This window comes from Dryobates pubescens, chromosome 12 (genome assembly GCF_014839835.1).
Source record: "Dryobates pubescens isolate bDryPub1 chromosome 12, bDryPub1.pri, whole genome shotgun sequence".
Taxonomy (NCBI): Eukaryota; Metazoa; Chordata; class Aves; order Piciformes; family Picidae; genus Dryobates; species Dryobates pubescens.
This window is the reverse complement of record NC_071623.1, coordinates 17,663,570-17,688,197: the sequence shown is the minus strand read 5'-3', so window position 1 is coordinate 17,688,197 and position 24,628 is coordinate 17,663,570. Positions and strand designations below refer to the sequence as shown.

Sequence of the window (24,628 nt, the reverse complement as noted above, 5' to 3'; positions counted from 1 at the left end):
AGTGGGACAAGAAAAGCAGAATGGGGCAATGATTTGGCCCTGAGCATGCCATGTATCTGCTCATTCTCAGGAGGGTTGATCTCAGTGCCCATAGAGGAGTCAGCTCCCAACCCACATAGCTCCTATAGGGGTTTTCTGTCTTTGAAAGCTATTGCTTTTGGTGTGATTTGCTCTAATTTCATCAAGCAATTTCAAGCCTTGGGACAGGTATCATCAGAGACACTGTCACTCCAGACTGAAACTGCAAGAGATGGTCACAACTCTGCCCATAGCCTAAGTATGTGTGGTACCAGGGTTGTGCAGGCAGTGGTGTGTGTTTCTGGTTGAGCTTTTGCTAGGAATACAGCAAAATAGAACATGGTTCTGTTTTAACACATGGCAGCAGCTGTTGTCTCTTACCTCTGAAAAGCTGGCTTTTGGGACAGCTTTGGGGACAGCAGACAGGTTTCAGACTATCTGCCTTTGGTCTTTTGAGTTGCTCTAGCCTTGAGACTGATCCTTTCTCTTTGCATGAAAATAAACACAGGGAAGTTTTGGGGAGTGCCTTTCTTCTCCAGTGGTGAACGTGTTTATGCAACTATATTGCATAAGGGGAGGTCTTGATCTTGGTGACCCAGCCGCAGAGGCTGGTGGGAGTGAAACAAAAGCCCGTGTGAGGATAAGGTTGGGTGGATCAACAGCAGTGCTCCAAGTTCACAAGAGAAAGGAAAATGCCTGATGTTCAAGTGACACTCCAAGAAGGGCAGGCATGATGGCACACTGCCTCTCTGGAGATGAAGCCAGAGGCAGATAAGAGAGGCAGGTGAGACTTCTGTATCTTGAGGCACACCTACCAATGGAGTTGACACTAACTGACATGAAGAAAGAAACCTCCTACAGGAAGAGGAGTTTTCAAAACCACTTAGAAGACTGGTGAAGAAGAATTGGTGAAATACAATTTCAATTGCTTTCCTGAGAAACTTTCCCCTAACTTTTAAGAAATCATGTGGGGGCTCTTTTGTAATGCTTTTATATATTAAGCCTAAATTGTGTTGCAAATACCAATCTGGGTTAAGAATCTGGGTCTTCTTTTATACACCAAAATAAAATACCAAATGACATCTGTCTCTTCTCCCAGTGGCATCAGAAGTATTGTCAGGGTGGGTCTGTGGTTAAAAGTAACCTGTGAGAACAGCACCACTGCCATTCTCTGAACAGCTTTCCTACATTGCTACTGTTGTCATTACTTCTCTTTGCTTTTCACTCCTTTTGGCCTGCAGAAATTGTGTTATTAACAGTCAGTTTACGATACTCAAATCCTGTCATTGTCCATCAAGTTTCAATCAAAACCAATTGCATGTTGGCTACCCTGGAAGCAGGTGCCAAGAAGGAAAAAGGATGTGGCTGCAGGGGCATGTGGGGAAAGAGTCTAGGGACTTAAATATTTCTCTTGTGTTGATTTCTAATCCAGACAGCACTGAGTAGGTGAGGAGAAATGCTTAGCTACAAAGGTCTTTCTTTGATTTATAAACAGTTGCCTATATTTACCACCCAAATCAACTGAACAGAAAAAACAGGCAGCAGAAATAAGCAACTCATTGGAACTGTATCTCAGTCTCAGTAACGCAAGGGCAATTTCAAGCTCTTTTACTCACAGGGATGCTTCTTTTGCCTTTCCATGCAAGCATAACTTCACCTCTACAGATCACTTGTTAGGATCAGAGCTGAAATTATGTCTTCAATGTACATGAGTTCTTAGTTGTAACATCTAGTGCTTAGGAGAGAGAGCATTCCTAACATGGTGGCCTCCTAATATGAAATCGCTCAGCACAGATGAAAATGTCCTCAGAAGCTTCAAAATCGTTTTTGTAGGCAACAAAAGAGGATTGTTTTTTTTTCCATTCAAAAAAGTTATTTACTTTTTAATGCAACTTCAAAAAATAGATGTTGCTTTATTCCAATGCAATGTTCTTTAATTCTATCTATTTCATTACAAAGTGGTGTACTTTAATAGATGCTTTTAGCGCTACCTAGGTAATCTGAATGTTTTACCTACATCTTAAAAACTAAACATATACTTTTTTTTTTAATAAAGTCCTACAGTGCAGTTAATCTATGGTGACACCTTGTGGGAAAACACCACCTCAGATCTACACGACTAAACAAAATCTGGTGTGATTGAGGGATGACAAGGAGGGGAAGCATCTTTTTTTCCAAACAAGAATGTTCCTTCTATACACATAGAAAGTGTAATGTTTGGAACATAATAATGTTTGGATGGCAAACATAATAATGTTTGGAATTACTATTGGGCAGAGCTGCTTGGAGAAACACTTGAGTCCAGCTCCTCTGAAAAGCAAGACAAAAAAATTGCTATTAATGCCTTGTTCCTGATTTTTCCAAAGCTTTCCTTGTACCAAGGAAAGGGTCTGTGCAGTTCTGATGGCTGAGTACAGTAGTTGTTGCCATTTGCTTTGCACACTTTAAAACCATCAGGTGGGGAGTTGAGCAGATTATTGACTGTCTCCTGAGAGCTGTGTTATTTAAATGCTCCAAAAGAAAAGGACATTTTTGGAAAAGACTGTAGGCAGCTGTTCATTGTGAGTTCCAAAGAATGTATGGGTCTGGTCTTGATCTTTTAGTGCTTTCATTACTGAGTGATTAAAAATTGAAGTGCTCATGACTCTTAGAACAGCACCAAAGCTTTGCACAAATGTAAGATTATACTATTGTGAATAAGGAAAAGTTAGTGAATCATGGGATTTTATAGTTTCTTTGGTTGATTGTTTTGTTTTGTTTTGTTTTGTTTTGTTTCGTTTTGTTTTGTTTTGTTTTGTTTTGTTTTGTTTTGTTTTGTTTTGTTTTGTGGAGATCACAAAGATTCTGGAAAGCTCATGATCTTAACACCTAGTCAGAAGAAAACCTTAGAGCAAAACTGTGCAAAACCTCCAAATGGCATCTCCCTGAGTTTCCTGGGTTGTTGATGAGGAGACCCAGAAGGCAGGACCTTCTTACTCTGGATGGAGTTAATTTTCTTCATAGTATCTTTTCTGGAGCTATATTTGGGGTTTTTGAGCAAAGTACTGTTGATTACACAGGGAAGTTTTAGCTATTGCTGAACAGCAATTACACAGCATTAAGGCCCACTGATCAAAGAGCTATCCCAGGTTGTGCTCAGCAATAAAAGCTGAAGGAAGAAGATGATCTCTGATTCTCTCCCCCACAGTTGTCTACTGGATTTAAACCACACAGGTGTTTATGTGGGGAAGGTGTTGAATCAATTCTAAAAGCAATTTCATGGTTCCTTAACCGTCTTCTTCACCTAACATTCGATTTCTGACATTATTTCTAATTTGGCAAATGTCCCCAGGCTGAACACATTGAAAAGTACATGTTACAATGTGTAACAAATCTACTGGTCTTTGAAAGAGGGAAAAACTGGAACTCCTCCAGCACAATCCACGTAGCAAAGAACAAGGATATTAACTCAAGTTCTACTACATGTTGAGTCTCTTAAGGAGAGAAAACGCTCTGATACTGTAAGATCTCCCTCCTGCAATCCCTCAAACTTGCAGGAAATAATGACTCACATAAGGACTGTTTCCCACACCTTGCACACAGAAATCACAGTGCTCTGGAAAAGTGCTCTGGAAAATGGAAGAAATTTCCTTAGCACAAAGTGGATGAAAGACAGGAAGGCTTGGGTTTTATGCCTTTGTTTCCTCATCATCTGTAAATGTAAAATGGACCTGTCTCTGAAGGTATTGAAAACATTTTCATTTTCAGGTGGAAATGAAATCACAGAATGAATAATGGAATTGTCAGGATTGGAAGTGACCTCATAGATCATCCAGTTCCAACCACCCTGCCATGGGCAGGGACATCTCACACTAGAACAGGTTGCTCAGAGTCCCATCCAGCCTGGCCTTAAAAACTTCCAGGGATAGCACTTCCACCTCCTCCCTGGGCAACCTGTTCCAGTGTCTCAACACCCTCATGGTGAAGAACTTTTTCCTAACATCCAATCTGAATCTACCCATTTCTATTTTTGCTCTATTCCCCCTAGTCCTATCATTACCTGACACCCTGAAAAGTCCCTCATCAGCTTTCTTGAAGGCTCCCTTCAGATACTGGAAGGCCACCATAAGGTCACCTCAGAAGGTTCTCTTCTCCAGACTGAGCAACCCCAACTCTCTCAGTCTACCCTCATAGGAGAGGTGCTCCAGCCCTCTGATCATCAATGCACTGTAAGTCCTTCTTGGTGTGAGAAAAATTTAAGATTGGATCACAGTACTTCAGATTGGAAGGGACCTCCAGAGATCATTGAGTCCAACTTCCCTGCCAAAGAAGGATCACCTAGGACAGGCTGCACAGGAATGCATCAGGTGGGTTCTGAAAGTCTTCAGAGGAGACTCCACAACCTCTCTGGGCAGCCTGTTCCAGTGCTCCTTCACCCTCACTGTAAAGAAGTTTCTCCTCATGTTGAGGTGAAATCTTCTATGTTCAAGCTTGAATCTGTTGTTTCTTGTCTTATTAGTGTGCACCACCAAAAAGAGAATGGCCCCCTCCACTTGACACCCACCCTTCAGATATTTATATACATTGATGAGAACCCCTCTCAGTCTTCTCAAGACTAAACAGCCCCAGGTCTCTCAGTCTCTGTTCACAGAGGGGGTGCTTAAGTTCCCTAATGATCTTCGTGGCTCTCCAGGATGCGTTTGTTTCAGGTACACCACTGGAGGTCACTCATGTACTAATAAAGTGTTGGCTCCTGGAGGAGCAAAGACAATTTCACAAATCAGCCAAGAATGAGTTCACATTGAACTGGGGATTACCTTAAGATGGAAATGAGTTGGGGACTACACTGTGTGGATATTTCTCAAACTTACAGTAAAATACATAATCTTTAGGAGGTTTAAGTAGTAACAAAACATTAGCAAGTCAATTTTGGTTTGATCTAGCTACATGAATAATGGAAATGCAGCACTTCCCTAAGAAGAAAGCTAGAGGAGAAAAAGATAACCACCTCTAAAAATGTTCACTGAAGTCACACTTGGTGTGACAAAAAAATTGCAAATAAAATTACATTAGATAAGAGGGGAAAGATTGCATGGGAATTTGCTCACTATGAGATTTCTGATAGGAGGAAAATGGCAGGAAGAGATAGACTCTATGTCTATAACTTGTTTCCTTACCTCTACTTTCTGTTACTCCGTTTTTATCATAATCTTGCAAAATACTGGACATACCCTTGCTGAAATTGTGAGTTCTTGAGAAGAGGGACTTGTTAAAATGTCTTTTTCTTCTTTACTTTCTAAGCTAAAATTTTAGTATAGATATCCTGCTCTGAGACGATGTCATGGCCTGAGGCTGGGTGCCTTTAAGAAACCACAGGGAAGGGTTACAGGAGGACTAGAGAGGTCCAGGGGGGAACTGGAAAGTGTAATTTTTTTGTTATTTCATTACCAGAATGCCTGCCTCTAGCCTTTATAAGGGACAGTATGAGCTGCCTCTTCCCCTTCTCCTCTCCCTTCTCCCTTCTGACATGGGCTCCCTTATCTCCTGTTTGGCATGGGGGAGGGTTTTGGCCTCAAGCAGTCTGCTAGCCGGGCAAAGCTGAATTTCTATCTGTGTCATTTTGGGTGTGGTGTGGGGGGCAGTAGCAGGGAGGTATGGGGGGGTGGAATTTGAGGCCTGGATTTTGGCTTGGTTTGGTGGAGGTTGGGAAAACTTTGGCCTAAGGAGGTTCTTGGATAACAGTGGCCTATGGATTTCTTTGTATTTTATATGCTTTGCACTGTAGCATGTGGTTCACAGCTAGCAATTCAGTAATCTGTATTTCTATCCAATCCTGTGTGGAGTTAAACTACTTTGAGAAGAGTTAGAGAGCCTGTCTCTCTCCTTAAACTGAGAGAGATGAAGAATAAATAAATGCAGGTCTTATTTTAGCAATGCCAGTAAAACATTCATAACCCATCTGGTCCAAACCTGGTTATTTTACTTTAAAAGCAAATCCCAGCCTTAGGTGTGACCGGTGTAGGCTGTGCCTTTAAGAAAGGGAGAGTTGCTGGAACACTCTGGATGAATGCTTTGGAATAATAACAAAACCAAGATATTCTAAACGAATTTCATTGGTAGATTCTTAGAATGCAACTTTAAGTTTTTCGTTCAGTTTGAGTCTCAGTCTCAGTCTGTCTGTCTTTTTCAGCCTGTCTGTCTCAGTCTCTCTCTGAGCAACAGCTGTGCGGGACGGAGTTAACCTTGAACTAACAGGTAAGAATAATTCTTGCATATGCTTTGAGCTAACAGAATTTCCTCCTTAATAATTACCTTTTCTCTCTCTCTAACTCTTTTTGGGGAAAAAGGGAGGTAGGGGGAGAGAGGGGGCACAGGGTGGGGGGGACCCTCCTGGCTGGAGGAGGGTATTACATTCTTTGCTGTGTATTTCTGTATGTATTGTAAATACTGTATATTGTGTATATATCCATCTGCATTTCATCCTGCTTGTAAACATAGCTTATTCATATCTTTGCTTCTCTGACTGAGTTAGCCGTGGTTTCTTTGCGTGTGGGGGAGAACTGAACTTTCTCTCACCATCACATCAGGCTTCAGGCCCATAAATATTCACACAGTAGGAGAGAGCCCATTGTAATCAGGCAGATATATTTTCTAATAATTAAGGTATTGCTCACATTATGACATTAAAAAAAAAAAAGATGCCTCAGAGAAGATTTATTCACCTGCAGGAGAGGAGAAAAAATTGTCTGTGGCACTTAGAGCTTGTACTGCCCTTTGTGCAGTCCTGCCTTGCTCCATGCTTTTAACTTAATTATTTATGAAATGCCTTTTGATTCTGGTAGGGGCCTTCTGCAGCTGCTATCTCCTGCTGGCTGCTTGCTGACTGACAGGTTCTTGATTTAAAAGGAGCTGCATGTTCAGCCATCAACTGCCTGCTGATTAGGGGGTGTTTGACTGGTTTTTGTTTGCTGTGTGGGGATTCTTGTTCAGCTGGGAGGTAGGAATACAGCAAGCAGAGCTTTTGGTAATTTGTGTGGATGCTGGAGTAAGGCAGAAACTCTCTTCCAGACAATGTGGGACTGTGAAAAACCAATGTTCATGAGCTACAGGTGAAGAAAGTACCCTTGGCATGTTGGTGATGCCAGCCTAGACATGTCTTGGGCATGGACATGTTATGTCTGTGTTTCTCATGGGGCTGCAGGTGATGGGTTCCCCCCCTGCATGAGGTATGCAGAGATCTAGGTACTCTGTGTCCAAGGACCTGCAGAAGCTGGCATGCAGACTGCTCACTACTAAGGACAAACAGACTGTCCCCATGCTAGAATATACAGAGCATTTTTATACTATGGACAATATGCTGGGTGAGAGCTTATGGATCCTCAAGGATGGTAAGTGTGGCAGAGTGCTGGGAAAATAGAATAGAATAGCATAGAATAGAATAGCATAGCATAGCATAGAATAGAATAGAATAGAACAGAACCAGGTTAGAAAATTTGTTGCAGATCTGATTCCTCACCCTGATCAGTTGACAGTCTCCTTTAAACAGCTTAAGGAAGGCTGCATGATAAGCAGAAACTTGGCTGCAATACACACACACACACAAAAGTAGCAGTATACAGAAAGTGGAAGCAAAAACAGACTGCAAAGGAAGAATTTAAAAACCCTGTGCCAGTGTGCTGGGAATGCAGAATTAAATTCACATTGGCAAGGGGAGATTTAGGGCAACAAGAGCTTCCCCAGCTACATGAACAATGCAGGCCTGTAATTGGTGGTCCAGTGACAGGGGATACAGATAGATAAGAGAAGCCCAGTGCTGCCTTTGTCTTCACAAGGAGGACCCTAAGTCTCGGTGCCCAGAGACAGGGTTCAAGCAAAAGAAGAACTCCCAGTAGTAGGAGAAAATTGAGTTTGCTTCTGCAAACTTGTGAGGACACAACTTCATGAATGCAGAATAATCCTGCACCGAATTCTGCAAGTGACTACCTGCTGCATGAAGTAAAGAAAGTTGTGAGACTGTGCACTCTGAAATGGTGAAAGTTCCAGAAATAAATATTCCGGACAGAACAGTGACAGATGTTTTATTCAAAGCATCTTCTTTTTATGAATAAAACTATTGAAGGTTTACCATAATAAATGATTTACTCTGAAATCTCCTTTCTGGCTCTTTCTTTTTAGTTATATCAAATTACTCTGCTTCCTTTCATTCATCCTCCTTCTCTTCTACACTCGTAGTTCCTGTGGAGGTGAAGACAGTACATAGAGATGCATTGTATTGTAGAAGTACTTGCAAGTAATCCATCGAACCTAGCACATCATTCTAGGACTATGCTCTCTACCTCAGACCTCCTTCCCCACTTCCTTGCACTGCCAATACTCAAATGTAACTGTTCCACAATGTTTGTCAGCTGCCAGACAGACTTGGTGCACACATACTGACTGCCAGCCAGCCCATATGTAACACTCTAATAGCCAAAGAACATTTCCTACTTAGGCGATATCTTAAGAAATGTGGAGCAACAGGGATGGAATTCCTGAGTTGAAAAAAATTATGGCAATGGGACAGAGAATATAAGGTTGCAAGAAAACAGATTTTGTTACATCTGCTCTTCACAGTGTGCATGTTTTCTTCACATAACTTCCTTTTACTATAACATACTCTTGCTAAAGACAAGGCGAACAATATATTTTCTCATTAATCTTACTGCTTAAAAATGTATAAAATCATCCAGCTCTCTAGCAGAGCCCTAATAGAAACAGAGCTAGAAGGAAATTTGACGTCTATCACATTCTAATGTTGTCATGCATTGGTCTCTACACCTAGGCTGTCTCTGGCAGATACTTGAGTCCATTTGTTCTGGGGAAAAACCCCAACACAATAAGCAATCAAAAGTTTCATTGTTGTGGGCCAGAAAATTTATGAGAATTAAGTTCAGTCAAAAGGGTTATTTGAGTCCAAGAGACTTTGAGATAAGCCATGCTCAATGAACTTTTGCCAAATCCAAAGCAGAGCTATGCAGGAGACCTGCTAATATTTCATCTGAATATGATCCAGACCTGGGGATCCTATACAATGTCAGTTCTACACATCAGATCAGCTAGCTGGTTAGTTTGGCTAAAGCCAGAGAACACCTTCAGAGGTGTTGAGTAAAAAATGCTAGCAAATAAACAATACAAATCCCAAGAGCTGACCTAAATGTTTAGAGTACACCTCCAGGCATTTTCATATGGCTTAACAGCCTTATCAATCCTTATGGATAGTGCTTTGCTTTGACTTACTGTAAAATGGACTGATTACAAATGGATACCTTCATCTTATGTTCTGTACATCTATATGTAAGCTTGTCTATGTTAATAATTAGAAACAACACAACTGGGTGGAGGCTATAGGCTAAATATGCAGAAACATAGATGCATCCTTTTGTTGCTTCTTGGTAATCTGGCACTCAAAACAGGCTTCTGAACAGCCTGGAAGAAAACCTGAGCATCTGAATTCCAAATCTCTTTGGTTTATAGGAGAAACAAACCAACCAGGGACTATTCCAACTGAAATACATAACAATATCAAAATTTTGTTTCTTCAGGTTTGTTTTGCTTGCTTTTGAACTTCAGCTGAGAGACTAAGAAGTTCCAGTCATGAGAGAAAAGTAGAGTGCTCAAAACCCCCTACATTTCCCAGAGTCTGAAATCTTCTCTCACATTTTTGCAACAAAAACACATTTGCAAGTGCAATCACTTACAAGCTCAGCTCTGCAAGTGCTGTCAGCTGTATGTGCATAGATAATGCTGCACAGAAGTGTCACTTCTAATTTGTGCTGTTACAGTATAGGAACTTGACTATCAAAACCACTTTGCATCTATAAGGGGACTGCTCCCCTTGTGAAAGGCAGATATCCCTAAGGTCTCTTTGGTTTGATAAATGGACCTCTCAGTTGCAGCATGACTTCAGCTGATTGGCATGCAGCATTTAAAGCACTGATTTACTTAAATCAATTTTATTACTATTATTATTATTCTAATGATGCATGCTCCATTCCTCACCTTGATGCTCCTGATCTTCATTTTCTTCCTGTTTGCTTTCCTCCTCTGCCTCTCCTGTATCCCTTCCTGGGTTAAGAGATTCATGAAGAGAAGAGTCATCATCCTTACCCTCAGCAGACTCATCAGTGGCTGAAATATGAGAAATTAGAAATATCACAGAGAATTAATTTTACACCTTTGCACTCAGCCATTTTTTTCTTCATGCAGTAGCAGGTAACTCTTACTTAAGTTTGCTGAAGTCTTTACTCACATGAGATATCCCACAAATCATCTCTAACTTTTCCTAACCAAGTTTGTATTGGTATACAATGACAAAGTCTAAAATGATAAGCAGGTTTCCCAAGACAGTTGTATCTCATTATGCTACATGAGTTAAGCAAGATGCACACATATTGTGTAGTTTACAAACAGACATGGAAGTTTCTAACATTCAATATGTAGTAAATTATAGGAAAACAAAACAGAACAAAAAAATCCCAACTCAATCCAAACACAAATAAAACCAAGTACAAGTAAAAAACCCAAACCAAGCAAACAGAATAAATGAACAAACCAAACCAAAAAATCCCCAAACCTCTCACACCACTTGATATTAAACCCGTAAAGCATCATTTCAAGGGACAGCTAAAGAATGGAGTTGCCAGCTGTCCAGTAGGTCAAACCTGCAATTGGTGGGGCTTCCTCCTCTTCAATTACTGCTGCTTCTGCTCTTTCTTCCACTGCTTCTGATGCAGCTGCTTCTGCTGTTACCAGGGAGGCTTTTCTGGGAGAAGGTGGGTTTTCCCCATGGGGGGTCCAGAGTGTTAATTTGGTAATTTCTGATGCTTTCCATTTTGGTTCAACAAGTAATGAGGGTTCATCAACTTCTTCTTCTTCTTCCTCTCCTTTATCCTAGAAAACAACTCATGAAATCCAGCATCTTATCTTACATATGTTACAGAAGTAACTAAGACAATAGTTTTGTACACTCAAACATCTTTATCTGGGCTCAAACAGCAATGATGTGGCCCTTTAAAGTTTCTGCAAGTGGAAGAACTTCAGCAGCTGCAAATCTTGGAAGAGAACTACACTTTGAACATTGATGAAGTCAATTGACTATTATTAATGATCAGTTCTTGCCAGCTTGCTTTCTTCAAAGTAAAGTTTTGTCTTTCCCTTAAGCAAAACATCTTTATTCTGTGCAAATATGAAGGAGCCTTAGTAATGGAATAGTTATCTGTACTGCTAGCTGATTTATGTTTTTTAAATGGGTCATCTTCTTCTGCAATTACTTCAACTAAATTTAATCTTTATGTTTAGTCTTATTTTAGTGACACCAGTATCCTTTGCTTTACACAGTCACAACAGCATTTACATGAGAAGTTCATGTTCCTGAGAGTAATGATTTTCAGAAGTCAAGTGACTTCTTAAGAACCTTGGGTTCTTAAGTTTTTATTTGAACTCTAATGTGAATGGCCTAATATTCCAAAATCAGCACATCCAACAGTTCCCAACTGAGGCAAAGATACTAAATACACATCACTTTGGATACTTATATGAATCTGATACTTAATTTGAGCCAGAAAAATATAAGCAGTCTCCATATTTTGCAGATCTATCACTAATGGCGGGATATTATTTTGTCCTTCTCTCAATAGACATTGCTGCACTGGCAAATTTTCAGAGTGTGTAACAGGAGCTAATGGTTCAGACAACAGAGGTAGAAAACTCTAAGCTGAAATGCAGCATACTTTCTTGAAATCAAAACAGTAATGTTAAGATGCTTCTCTTATTTCTATGGCTGGTTTGCACCACACTAACCAGAAACATTTTGAAACATTTCTGTGTGAAGGAGAAGGAAAACCAGACCCTGACCCCAGATGCTCCCTGCAGTTATTAGAAGCTGCAGGACACACCATGGGACAGATTTCCAAAACACAAATCTGCTGGAAATTACCATTTGCATGCATAGCATCGAGAAATTCAGAAATGTAAGAAAATGTCTTCTGTTTTGTGGTATTCAGAACAAAATGGAATGCAGGCTAAATGTCTAGACAAATACATTTACATTATTCTGTGGGTTTTGAGACTTCAAATGTTTTAGGAAGGTCCTAATTCTTCTAAACTTTAAGCAAAAAGGACTGCTGTCTGCAAGTAACAGAAAAATGATACTTTGCACTTGTCACAGCTTACACAGTAGAGAAGCTTAAGTAAAAAGCAGAATGAACTCTCATTTGGTTCAAAGGAATGCACAAGTTTCTACTCTTTTTTAATTGGTTAGAACTACTTTGACATCAGTGTCTATTAGGTATTTTATAGATCAGATTTACTTAGTTCTCTGATATTCAGTGTAATTTTCACTATTTTTTACCTGTTTTGATTGTGTGTATTCACCATGCTGCTCACAACCAATATCAAAGACATATTTGCCACGACCAACAGGCTGCACAGAGATACAAAAAGGGAGAGGAGTTATAAAGTCAGTAGATTCTAAACATCTAAATGTAAAATATCCTTTGCTATGAAATTCATGCAACAGTCAATAGCAATATAGTTTGAAAGCAAAGTTGCAGAGAAATTTGGCATTCTATCCTACAGATTAATTCTGTTAGAAAACTTACAGTACAAGAAATACTACAAAAGATCAGGAGCCTAGCTTCCTATTTTAAGTCAAACCAGACCATATTAAGGCAATTCCATCCTAACTGTTCATATTAATAGAAAGATTTTTTAGGACACTTACATTTCCTTTCAAGAATCTGCCCTTAAATCTGTGGTTTAGATGGATAAGTTCTGCTTGTCCTTCCTGGATTCCATTTGCCCAGCCACCAACATACTTAGATCCTGTGTCTTTATAGACATAGGTACCTTGGCCATGCCTAAGGAGAAAATACTAATTTTGGTTTCTATTATGAATATTAAGAATTTAGGATGTTGTTACACTTAAGGTATTAAAATTGTATTACTGAAGTAGCTGAAATGACTCAAATCGGACTGAGTTGCCAAAGTCATCCAGTAGAGCTTGGTTTGCTGCAGTCAGTCATGCTTTGAAAGAAACCTTTGCATTTCAACACCATTGGGTGGCTTGAAACACAACTGTAAGAATGAAACAAACCTATTGTGGTTAAACCATTCTCCAGTATAGGTGTCTCCATTTGGATACGTATACACTCCATAGCCATGTCTCTGGTCATCCACCCAGTCTCCTTTAACGAGAACACAACAAAACCAGTGAGATGTGGTTTATTTTATTGTGTGATATACTTATTATATTGTGAAACTCACTCTGTAAATTTACCATACATTAATTATCAGAGAAGGAAAGAAAGCTTTGATATCATTGTGATTCCCTACTATTCCTTACACCATTCCTTACTCTAAGACCTTGCTCTTTTTAATTCTCTATGTCCCTCTCCCCATGTATTTGTGCAGCTGCTCAACCTCCCTTTCATTCTATCACAATCTGTCTCAGTTATCACTCTCCATTATCACTATGAACACAAGAAGACATGTAACAACCTGCTCCTATCTTTAAATTTAGTAATGCATTACAGTTGCATTAGACAATGTGACATTTTCATTCAAATAAAGAGAGGGACTACTCTGACTCATCTGCTAAAATTGTCCTGTCAGTCATGGGGCATATAGACTCAAAATGATGCTAGGTTGTGTGCCTTAATTAGTTTGCTATTAAAATAATAGTAATTTTTAAAAAGGAGTCACATGTGCATATGCTCCCATAAGGCAAGAATGGGTTGCTCTTTTTGCTTTCTACTTCTAGCTCTCACAATCTGAATGTTCTTTCTTACCTAGCTTAGAAAGGAGGGGTGGGGGAGGAATACTGTCTCTTGAAGACTAGCTGATATTCAGAGTGTTTCAGGTTCTCTTCTGGAAGAAGTCAAATGAGTTTCAACTTCTTCAGATCTCAGAGGCATCCCAATCCCTAAGCGCTCTGATCAGAACACTATTTTTAAGGATGAACCCGGTAAAGTCCTAAAATACTATATACTAAACACATGTGGTTCTAACAATCATTCAGAAATAATTAACCATACTTTCTTCTATCAAGATTGCCTTGATTTTATAAAAGATACTTAATATTTCTCAGTACTTGGAATACCTCAAAGAATCACAGAAACATTCAGGTTGGAAAAGACCCTCAAGATCACCAAGTCCAACCCATAACCCTGCTCTACAAGGTTCACCCCTAAACCAGATCCCCAAGCACCACATCCAAATGACTTTTGAACACATCCAGGGCTGGTGACTCAACCACCTCCCTGGGCAGCACATTCCAATGTCTGATCACTTTCCATGAAAAATATATTCCTAATGTCTGGTCTAAACCTACCCAGTTGCAGCTTGAAGCCATTCCCTCTTGCTCTATCACTAATTCAGGTATTTGTAGAGCAATGAGGTCTCCCCTCAGCCTCCTCTTTTTCAAACTAACCATCCCCAGCTCCTCCAGTTGCTCTTCATAAGATTTATTCTCCAGGCCCTTCACCAGCTTCGTTGCCCTCCTCTGCACTCACTTCAGCACCTCCACATCTCTCTTGTATTGAGGTGCCCCAAACTGAACACAATACTGAAGGTGTGGCCTCACCAAAGCTGAGTACAAGGGGACAATCACCTCCCTGCTCCTGCTGGACACAGCATTTTTAATACCAGCTGGGATGACAAGACCAAACTGATACTAAATACCACACTTGACACAATAACCAGCATAAAGCCCCATAAATAAAACCTGCTTGTAATAACAGGAGGAATAAAAGGAACCCAGTTTATAGCAAATTTATCTTCTTAAAATAAAACATTCTCAAATTCACTGTCTCCTTGCATTTGGAGTGTGAGGATGGAATGTGCCCTTTCAGCTACAAAAGTCCAGTGTTTTACCTTCATATTTTGATCCATCTGGATAAAAGAAAATCCCTCTGCCATGCTTTTTGTTTTGAAGATATTCTCCAGTGTAGTAGGCACCATTTTTAAATCTGTAGATCCCCTGAAACATAGATAGAATATGTCAGTTCTCAGTCTTGTTTCAATATAGTGCCCAGAACTGCTGAAACGTCAGCATAACCACCGCTGCCTTCTGTCACTGTTTTACCTGACCACTTCTGAAGCCGTTTTCATACTCTCCATCATACGTATCACCATTTGGTAGGCGCGCTTTGCCACGCCCGTGTCGCTCACCTTCTGCATTGCGTTCACCATCATACTCCTGAGGAAAGGGGCGGGGGGGGGGGGGGGAAGGAAAAGGAAAAAAAAAGTGTTTAAGAGGCCTAAACCTGACTGACTTTCATTAGCAAACAGGTGATTTCTCAAAGCTGCTCCAGTCCGGTTTGAAACACAGACTGCAGAAGCGCCTGGCCAGCAGATGCCCGTGCAGACACTTGCAGCAGATCTCGGCACCCACAGGCTTTCCTCACGTCATGTCACGCTACTAGAAAGTATGGATGACTTGTTTTCATTCAGTGGAGAAAGGCAGGCAGGTCCCAACTGAAACGGTACAGCCCCGCTTCCAAAACTCCCTTTGCCCACGGAAGAAGTGTTTCGGGAGCTCTCCCAGGTTCGGCACAGCCGGCGGACACTGTTTAGGACACCGTGACCGGTAACGTCCTCTCTTCCCTTCCCCGCTGCCCATCCCCAACCCCCTGCCCGAGGCTCCCGTGGCTGTGACTCATTTCTCGCCCCGTTTGTCCCCAGCGCCCTCGGCGGCCGACGCTTCCAGAGAGGTCGAGCCCCTTGCGGCAGCAGGGGCCGGGAGGCGGAGCAGGGCCGCTCCGCCCGTGCTGCTAAGCCGCCAGCGACACCCCGGCTGCCTCGACGGACCCCTATATCGGCCTCAGTCTCCTCAGTCCCCTCCGAGCTTAGGTCCGACATGGCCGCGGCGTCGCCGTCGCCAAGGCAACCCAGGCGCGCAGGGCGGGCCGGGGCGCGCTGCCGGCCGGTGCTGCCACAGCAACCGGCGCTCGGCGGGGCGCGCGGGGGGCTCGTGCTGCTGTCCCCGGTGCTGAGAGCAACGGCCAGCCCCGCCCCTCACCGCACGGCGGCAGCGCGCAGCGGGGCCGCCCCGTCCCGGATCGCCGCTGAGGAGAAGCACCGTCGATCCGAGCAGTAATCGGGAGTGGAGAGCATCGCCTCCCCAGGAGGCTTCCCGGGTGCGGTAGGCTGAAAATTTCCCCACAACAGCTCAGTTGGAAGCAAATGAAGCTGTATTTACAAGCAAAACTACAATCTAAAATGAAACGCAGTGAGTATGTACAAAATATACACTATTTACATATATTTACAGGTATTTACAAACAGCACAGGAACTCCCCGGACAAAACCAGAGGAGCTAGTAACATCTTCCCCTTTCCCTGCTCCCTAACCCCCAGCCCCGGCCCTGTACACGATGGAGGAGAGAAAGAGCAGAGAGCTGTTTTGTTAGATACTCAACCACAAAAAAGAACACAGCCAAGGTCAGCAAAAGCCAGCAGAAGCACCAGCCAGAATGGAGGAAGCAAAAAGAGAGAAAGTTTGCCTTACCAGCCTTATGTTTATTCTCTATCCAGTGGGGTTATTTAGAATTTATCACTATTTTCCTTTTCATATCCAATGGTGATTTATTTACATTCTACCACTTTCTGTTCAAGATCTGTGGAGAATTTTCACGGCACAGCCTGAAACTACCATGTGGGGCTGCTTGGTGGCTCTCGACACAGCAGTCCTGGGAGGGATGCAGCAACTATCACAGCACTGCTGCATCAATAAACTATGGGGAGGTGGAGTAGGGTTGGTGTGTCGCCTTTACCTAGCACTGATCTCTCTTCTTGAGCTTAGCTTTTCCTGACCTGTACCTTTAGCGTCATGAAACAAGCTGGTGACATTTGAGATGGGTTCATGAAGGACAGGTTGTGCTTGATGAACCTGATCTCCTTCTGCAACAAGGTGACCTGCTTAGTGGATAAAGAAAAGGCTGTGCATATTGTTTATCCAGACTTTACTCAGGCCTGCCTCCCACACTGTCTTCCACAGTATCTTCCTGGAGAAACTGGCTGCTCATGGCTTGGACGGGTAGATGCTTCACTGGGCAAAAAACAAGCAGGCTGGCCAGACCCAAAGATTGTTGATGAATGGAGTTAAATCCAGTTTAAGACAGTCACTAGTGCTCACCAGGGTTCAGTACTGGGGCCAGATCTCTATAACATCTTAATCATTGATCCAGATGAGGGGATTGAGTGTACCCTCAGTAAGTTTGCAGATGTCACCAAACTGGGCAGTAATGCTGATCTGCCTGAGTAGGAAGGTTCTGCAAAAGACAGACTAGATCAATGGCTGAGGTCAGTTGTATGAGGTTTAACAAAATCATGTGCTGGGTCCTGCACTTGGGTCACAACAATCCCATGAAACTCTACAGGCTTGGGGCAGAGTGGCTGGAAAGCTTGAATACTGTGTTCAGTTTTGGGCCCCTTACTACAAGAAGGACATTGGCGTTGCTGGAGCCTGTCCAGAGAAGGTCAGCAAGGCTGGTGAGGGTCTAGAGAACATGTCTTATGAGGAGTAGCTGAGGGAAGTGGGATTGTTTAGTCCCTGAGGCTGAGGGGAGACCTTATTGCTCTCTACAATTCCCCGAAAGGAGTGTCAATATTTTCTCCCATGTTACAAGTGATAAGACAAAAATAAATGGCCTCAAATTGCACCAGAGAAAGTTTAGGTTGGCTATTGTAAGGAACATTTTCACTGAAAGGGTTATCCAACACTGGAATAGGCTCCTCAGGAAGGTGGTTGAATCACCATCCCCATAGGCATTTAAAAGATACATAGATGTGGTGCTTAGGGTTTAGCTTAGGTTTAGCAGCAGACTTGGTAAAGATAGATAATAGTTGGACTTGATCTTAAAGGTCTTTTCCAGCCTAGACAATTCTATGGTTCTATAATTCTCAATGATATTACTATGTAGGAAATTGTGTTCTGACTTCTCTCCAGTTGATTTCAGACAAGATCTACATAACTCTGATAACTATTTCAGTCACCTCAACCACTCAAGAGCCTCCCACACTGATATGATTAACAGCTAAACCAGTGCAGGGAGACAAGGGAAGGGCTCTCTGAAAAGGCCAATAACAGTAGAAAGGAGTAGCTTACAAGGCAGAGGAGATGGTACATCATAACCACCCTCAGCCCATACTAATTGGTAATCCCAAGCGGAAGAGACCTGCTTTGTATTTTATGTTGCATATTTTAATGTTTTTATGTGATCTGCAGTATTCAAAAACAATTACTCTTTAAAAATCATCTTTTTTGCCTCAGTGCAAAGTACTGCTCTGTTATTTTTTAAGAGGGAAATGCCCTAAAAAACTGCCTTGGCTAAGCGAGTTGATGACTGCATTATAGCTCATGCCCACTTCCTGGAGACGTTGAGAACAGATTGGCTTACTGACTGCAAGTGGTGCTTCCCTCCTCCACAAAGCAACAGCTTTATAGTGCCTGCCAGTGATAAACGAGTCAGGCAAATCACTGTCACTTTGTACAGTAATTTAATGGCCAAGCTTTCACAAGGCATGAGGAGATGCATGGTGAAAAGCAGTTAGCTAACTAAACACTAGGCAGAGGAGATGATGCTTCAGAGTTAGGCAGCAAAAGGAGTGACAAGCAGTTAGAAAGCATGGTGGAGGTCACCTTATGCTCTAGCTCAAAAGCTTTTCCACCCAAATCACAAGAAAAGCAGTCATTTCTCTATACAAAGATGCACCATATATTCAGAACATTTTCTTAGTTTTCATAGCTATGAATCTAAACAAATACCATTTAAATAAAAAATTGATAATATTTCTTTATTAACGTGTCATTTATGTGGCATGTGTGTCTTTTTGTTTTCAGTTGGGCAAAGATGAGAAAGAAAGAGAACTATTGCTCAATACCATCACATTCTTAGCTGACAGGAAATGTTTGGGCTTCTGAGTTAGCACCAAATTACTAATTCAAGAGTACTTTCTGTTTGAAACATTTAAGAACACTGGAATTAAATTTTGTTAGCTGGAAGAGCTTTAAAAAGCTATACATGTATTAACTCCAAATTGTAGAGCTATTTCTCTTTCCAGCTCATCCCCAGCATTTGACTAGGGAAGCCTAATTTGCATAATGGCCATACTGTTAATAAGCAACTGAAGTATGTCAAGTACTGCTCCAATTGTTTACCTCCTGCAGAACTGGGTACAAGCATACACAATCTGAAGCATAGTCTGTGCATTTCCTCCTTTCTCACTGTTGATGATGCCCAAGTGTCTCCTTTCACTAAATTATTTGATCTATGATAAGGTAATATCTCTAATTATAAAACTGGTTATGTTGTCTATGAGTGGCACATTAATTATTAGCAGACACTGCAGCTCAAAGTTGTTGGGGAAAATATGTTTGGGATGCACATAGAGATGCTCTCCGTTAAGCTCAATGACAAAAAATAACCAGATATGCCTTTCGGCTTCAAGGTTGACCTAGCCCAGGGATGAGCTGTGACACAAACAGGAAGCAGCGGCAAGCTGTCAGAAACACTCCCACTAATGATCACTAACTGCTCCTCTCTATGTGTTGTTTCAGAATCCTTGATGGAGGAAAGAGTCTGAAGGAGAAGCAGTTCACTTTTCTTGGGAAGCAGACAAGAATTATTTATTTATAAAATTTACACTGTTCTGAACCTTTAAGTGGCAAATAGCACAAATGTGTGTATGGCAGGATGACATAAATGAGGGTGGCATCATTCTACACTTAGAAACTGTCCTGTGAGGACAACTACAGCTTATACAGATGCCTATAATTAATGACAGGGAGGATACATTTTGTAGTTTCAGGCCTTCCAGTTGCCTTTGGGTGTGTTTCAGGTTAAAGTTAAGCTTTACGTATGTTACTTAACAAACCAATTAAGTATGTTACTATTGAAGGAAGGGCTGCTATCCTCCTTATTTTCTTGTTCTTTTCTTTCCATCAAAGAGCCAATGTAACACTGAAAATCTCTGCTGATCTTGTACATAAATTCCATTTAGCAAAAGGCCTGAGAATGTTAGTGGGTGTGCTGATTATCTGCTCTGCTCCTACTGCTGGCTCAGCTGGCAGCTGCTGGCACTGATTGCTAGTCACATTGACAGGAGAGGGCAGCAGCTGCCAGAGCTTCAAGCCGCCATGGGGAAACTCCTGGTCTGCACTTTGAGCAGAAGCCCCATAGGGAGAGACAGCAACAGAAAAAGCAGAAGCCATTGCTGCCAGAGGTGCTTACAAACAGGGAAAGACAGTCACACGGCAAAGCAAAAGGCTGCTAGGTACAGCATCCTCCTGTAAGGTGCCTCCTAATATGTCAGGGTTGACCTGGATGTCCTTTTACCCTACTTTGCAGGTCCTCACTTTGAATTTAGCCAGAGAGCTCCTCTGTAGGGAGGAATAACCAAAGGGGACTTTCAAGGCCTGCTATGCTCCTGGCTGTTTTTGGACTTTAACCTGTACTAGGAAGAGAAAGACTTTTGGCACTGCAGAGGTTTTTGCATGGAAAACGCTGCTGTACCCGACCTGACATCAGGGCCTTCTTCCAGCACTGACTGGGCTTTGAAAACGTGTTATATAATGGACATTAGAGATGACAATACTGTTTGTTCACCCCTGCACTGGGCACAGTCCAAGGGCATGAGATTTAACACATTTAAGTGCCAGGTTCTACACATTGGCCACAACAACCCCATGCAGTGCTACAGGCTGGGGTCAGAGTGGCTGGAGAGCAGACAGACAGAAAGGGACCTGGGGGTACTGACTGACAGCTGGCTGAACATGAGCCAGCAGTGTGCCCAGGTGGCCAAGAAGGCCAATGGCATCCTGTCCTCTATCAGGAACAGTGTGGCCAGCAGGAGCAGGGAGGTCATTCTGCCCCTGTACTCAGCACTGGTTAGGCCACACCTTGAGTGCTGTGTCCAGTTCTGGGCCCCTCAGTTTAGGAAAGATGTTGACTTGCTGGAACATGTCCAGAGAAGGGCAACAAAGCTGGTGAGGGGTTTGGAGAACAAGTCCTAAGAGGAAAGGCTGAGGGAGCTGGGGTTGCTTATGCCGGGGAAGAGGAGACTCAGGGGAGACCTTATTGCTGTCTACAACTAGCTGAAGGGAGTTGCACCCAGGTAGGAGTTGGTCTCTTCTCCCAGGCAACCAGCACCAGAACAAGAGGACACAGTCTCAAGCTGTGCCAGGGGAGGTTTAGGCTGGATGTTAGGAAGACGTTCTTTACAGAAAGAGTGATTGGCCATTGGAATGGGCTGCCCAGAGAGGTGGTGGAGTCACCATCAGTGGAGGTGTTTAAGAAGAGACTGGATGGGGTGCTTGGTGCCATTGATTAGCTGATTAGACAGTGTTGGGTGATAGGTTGGACTTGATGATCTCAAAGGTCTTTTCCAACCTGGTTAATTCTATTCTATTCTAGTTTAGTCTAGTCTAGTCTAGTCTAGTCTAGTCTAGTCTAGTCTAATCGTGTCACACTCCAGAGGGGGGATTATAATGCAATAGGCTGGCACACATTACCTCTGATATGGTATAAGGGTGGCGTGTTTCTTAGAGGTCTCTGCTCTATGCCCCTATCTTAGCATGCATCCTTCTTCCAGGGCCAATGCCTTTGTGGATCAGTTTTCTGCACTTGATCAGCCACGTGGCTCGTGGGAGCTGCCTTTTCACATTCTGACATCAAAATTAATAGGAAGAGTGGAGGTAATTAATTCACAGGTTGGTTTCCCCATACTTCACATAATATTCAATCATTACTGACAGAGATGGTTACTTTGTGAGCTCCAGTCCCTAGGAACTGAAAGCAGTTTGAGTTTTGCTCTGGGCTGAATTAGAGATATAAATGACCATTTATTGCTTTTGGCAGGGCAGACCTGGGCAAGATTATGTCTTTTGACAGGAATTTAAAGGACAGAAATCTGCAGGGAAATGTTTTGTTATGTCTTAGAAGATGGTAATTTAGATCTTTCTCTTTATAAAAGCTAAAAGCACTGTCAAGTACAGTGCATGATCATACCAGATACTAACAAACTATAAACAGGAGCTGTCAGGAAAAACTTAATGAAATCAGCTCTCTTCCTCATGAAATCTAAATATAAGCCAGGTTGATTTCATCAGCCTTTTGGATGAAAACTGTGGGATTAAAGTATTAAAATAAAAGGGAGTTCTTGTTTGGGAACACATATTACATCTTTTTGTTATTCTGCAATATACACCATGGGACAGACACAGTCAAAGAATTCAAAATATTTTCTTAGATTATGGGAGCAAACAATGAACAAAGTGGAATTTACTGTCAACCACTTCCATATATGATTTTTCACTCTAGTTCAGATGAAGGCAGATTCTGAAACATCAAAATCCTTTACAAAATGGCAGCTTCTCTGTTTAAGCCCTTTATAGGCAAAACGAAAGCTGCTTAGTAGGTTTGTATGCCAAGTAAAGATAGCCTCTTTCTGTGCTCATAACCAAGCCAGAAAACCAAGCAAATGATCTTTCAAGCCACTTAGGTTACAACTGCCTCCAAGTACAATTAATACTGGGACATCCTGAAGGCAGGATTATTAGAAAAAAAAGATGCTTTTATGAAAGCTGTTCTTGAAATATCAGGAATACTTTTCTGCCTCTTGACTAAATATAACAGTTCCCTCCTGCAAAATATCCAAGGAAAAGCATTCTGCTCTGTTCATACCCTTGTCTCCCATTTTTTTTCTGACCTTACTGCTCATTCTGAAGTGCATTCCACTCCCCAGAAAGGAATTTGGGAGAATTATCAAGTTGGTGTTTGTTTTTGTCGGGTTGGTTTTGTTTGTTTGTTTTTTACCTAACAGGGTCTTCCTTTCCACTAAAGTACAACAGGGACATATACAGGCCACTTCTGTTCCCTCAAGGAAATTGTTTCTTACATCTGTTCTCAACGGTTTGTGACAGCCAGCATTACTACTGCTACCATGAAAGCAGCTGGCATTCATGACATTTAAAAATATCTCATATGGTCAGTATAAGAATAAAGCATTTTTCTCTACTTGTCTCTGGAAAGGGGTTTTATTTCACTAAATAAACAAAACCTTAAACCTCAGCTTCTTAGGCATAGATTGTAATGGCATAAAGCTAAAGCAGTCCAGTCCTTTTGTTCATACCATCTGAAGTCCTGACCTGGCAACTCAAGAGTGAATTCAATAGAGAAGAATGAAACAATTGAGGTAGATAGGACTAATTTGCTGCCTCCTCATTCCTGTTAGTTTGAATACCTTCACACTTCATCTCCTTATACATGACTTGCAAGGTATTTTCTTTAGTAAGAACTCTGTTCTGGTCTGCTTTCTATTTCAGCATAGTATTTGTATCTGTTCTGGTATTTGATTTCTATTCAAATATGCCTCAGTCCTCCCTTCTATAACTACCCTCCAGTGATTAAGTCTGCAAGCATGAGGAAACTAAATCTATCAGCAGTCTGCCTGTCTAGTTCAATCTATTTACTCCTCAGCAGTTGTTTTCATAGCTATTTCTTTCACTTCCACTCAGCTCTCCAGGAAATTTAAGAGTAGAAATAAAAGCAAAGTAACATATTTCCACTTCCTGTTGGAAGTAGAATTAAATTCTTCAAGATGGATGTTCTTTTGTAATGAAAGATGGTATACAGAGATTCATAGATTCATAGAACGATTTGGGTTGGAAGGGACCTTAAAGATTATCTAGTTCCCCCTGCCAGATTCCACTTACCATAATACAGCTTGGTTGTATATTAAGTTTTTTTGGTTTTATTTTGTTCTGTGATCTTGGTACATTCTTGTTCATTTTTCTGTGAACAGGTGGGTGAAGATACGGGAGTTGATCTGGATCTCTAACCAAGGAACCTCCCTCCTAGCTATAGGGGCCACTGATCTCTATAGCAGCAGGTCACATGCAGCAGCTCTGCCCAGGACTCCCTCCAGCAGATCCTACCCCATTAGACACCACTGTTGCTGTAACTATTTCTTTTACAGATCTTTCCTTAGATGACATGAGGTGATTTAACAGTCCTACTCTGTACCCTTCTGGAAAGACTTGGGAAGAGTCAGAGTAGCATACAGTCAGCACCACTGATCTTGCTTTTCTGATTGAAACCAGTGTGATAGGCAACTCATGCGTTCACATAAATGCTGTTATTCCTAAATGTCCCCCACTGTCAGAGCACTATCTGTCTTTATGTAAGAGGCCTGAAGGCAGTTTAACTGGTCCTCTCTCTCCATGTTCCACAGGCTACAGAGGTTTTTCTTCCTAAGTAGCCTTTAGTATTTAGGTACCATCCTGCTCTGTTTGGGCAAAATGCTGTGCATAGTGGTCTCTTTTCTTAAAGCTGGTCTCTTTTCCTGAAGCTACTCACTGGTGATTTTCACTAGCTTTCTGGCAAGTTAGATGTGATGAAAATACCAGCCTGGAAAGTATGTAGTCATATTAGTGTGGAGCTGTGCCAGCACTAAAATTTTTCATCAACAGGCAGGCAGGACACACTCAGCTAGATACCTTCCAGAGCACAAGTGGCTTACCTCCAGCCCTTCCTGAGTATGGACACAGCAGGGCTACACCTGTCTGCTCTCATGCATACAGACACAGCTTTCAC

General features: G+C 41.9%; 1 protein-coding gene across 1 annotated transcript; it reads right to left on the bottom strand.

Annotated features, from left to right (window-relative positions):
• Positions 1-8,144: 8,144 nt before the first annotated feature.
• RSPH1 (radial spoke head component 1) lies at positions 8,145-15,894 on the bottom strand. The gene is made up of 9 exons (XM_054165748.1): positions 15,844-15,894; positions 15,119-15,232; positions 14,908-15,013; positions 13,130-13,220; positions 12,758-12,893; positions 12,386-12,457; positions 10,698-10,926; positions 10,036-10,164; positions 8,145-8,232 (listed from the first exon to the last, which is right to left on the bottom strand). Exons 1-9 carry the CDS (start codon positions 15,892-15,894, stop codon positions 8,198-8,200), a joined length of 963 nt encoding a protein of 320 aa, XP_054021723.1. The 3' UTR covers positions 8,145-8,197.
• Positions 15,895-24,628: the final 8,734 nt, after the last annotated feature.

Coding starts and splice junctions, on each gene's coding strand:
- RSPH1 (XM_054165748.1), bottom strand. CDS start 15,894: ATGTCGGACCTAAGCTCGGAGGGGACTGAGGAGACTGAGGCCGATATA. Junction 12,894..13,129: donor GAATGGTTTAACCACAATAG/GTTTGTTTCATT, acceptor TTTTCTCCTTAG/GCATGGCCAAGGTACCTATG. Junction 12,458..12,757: donor GCAGATTCTTGAAAGGAAAT/GTAAGTGTCCTA, acceptor ATCTCTGTGCAG/CCTGTTGGTCGTGGCAAATA.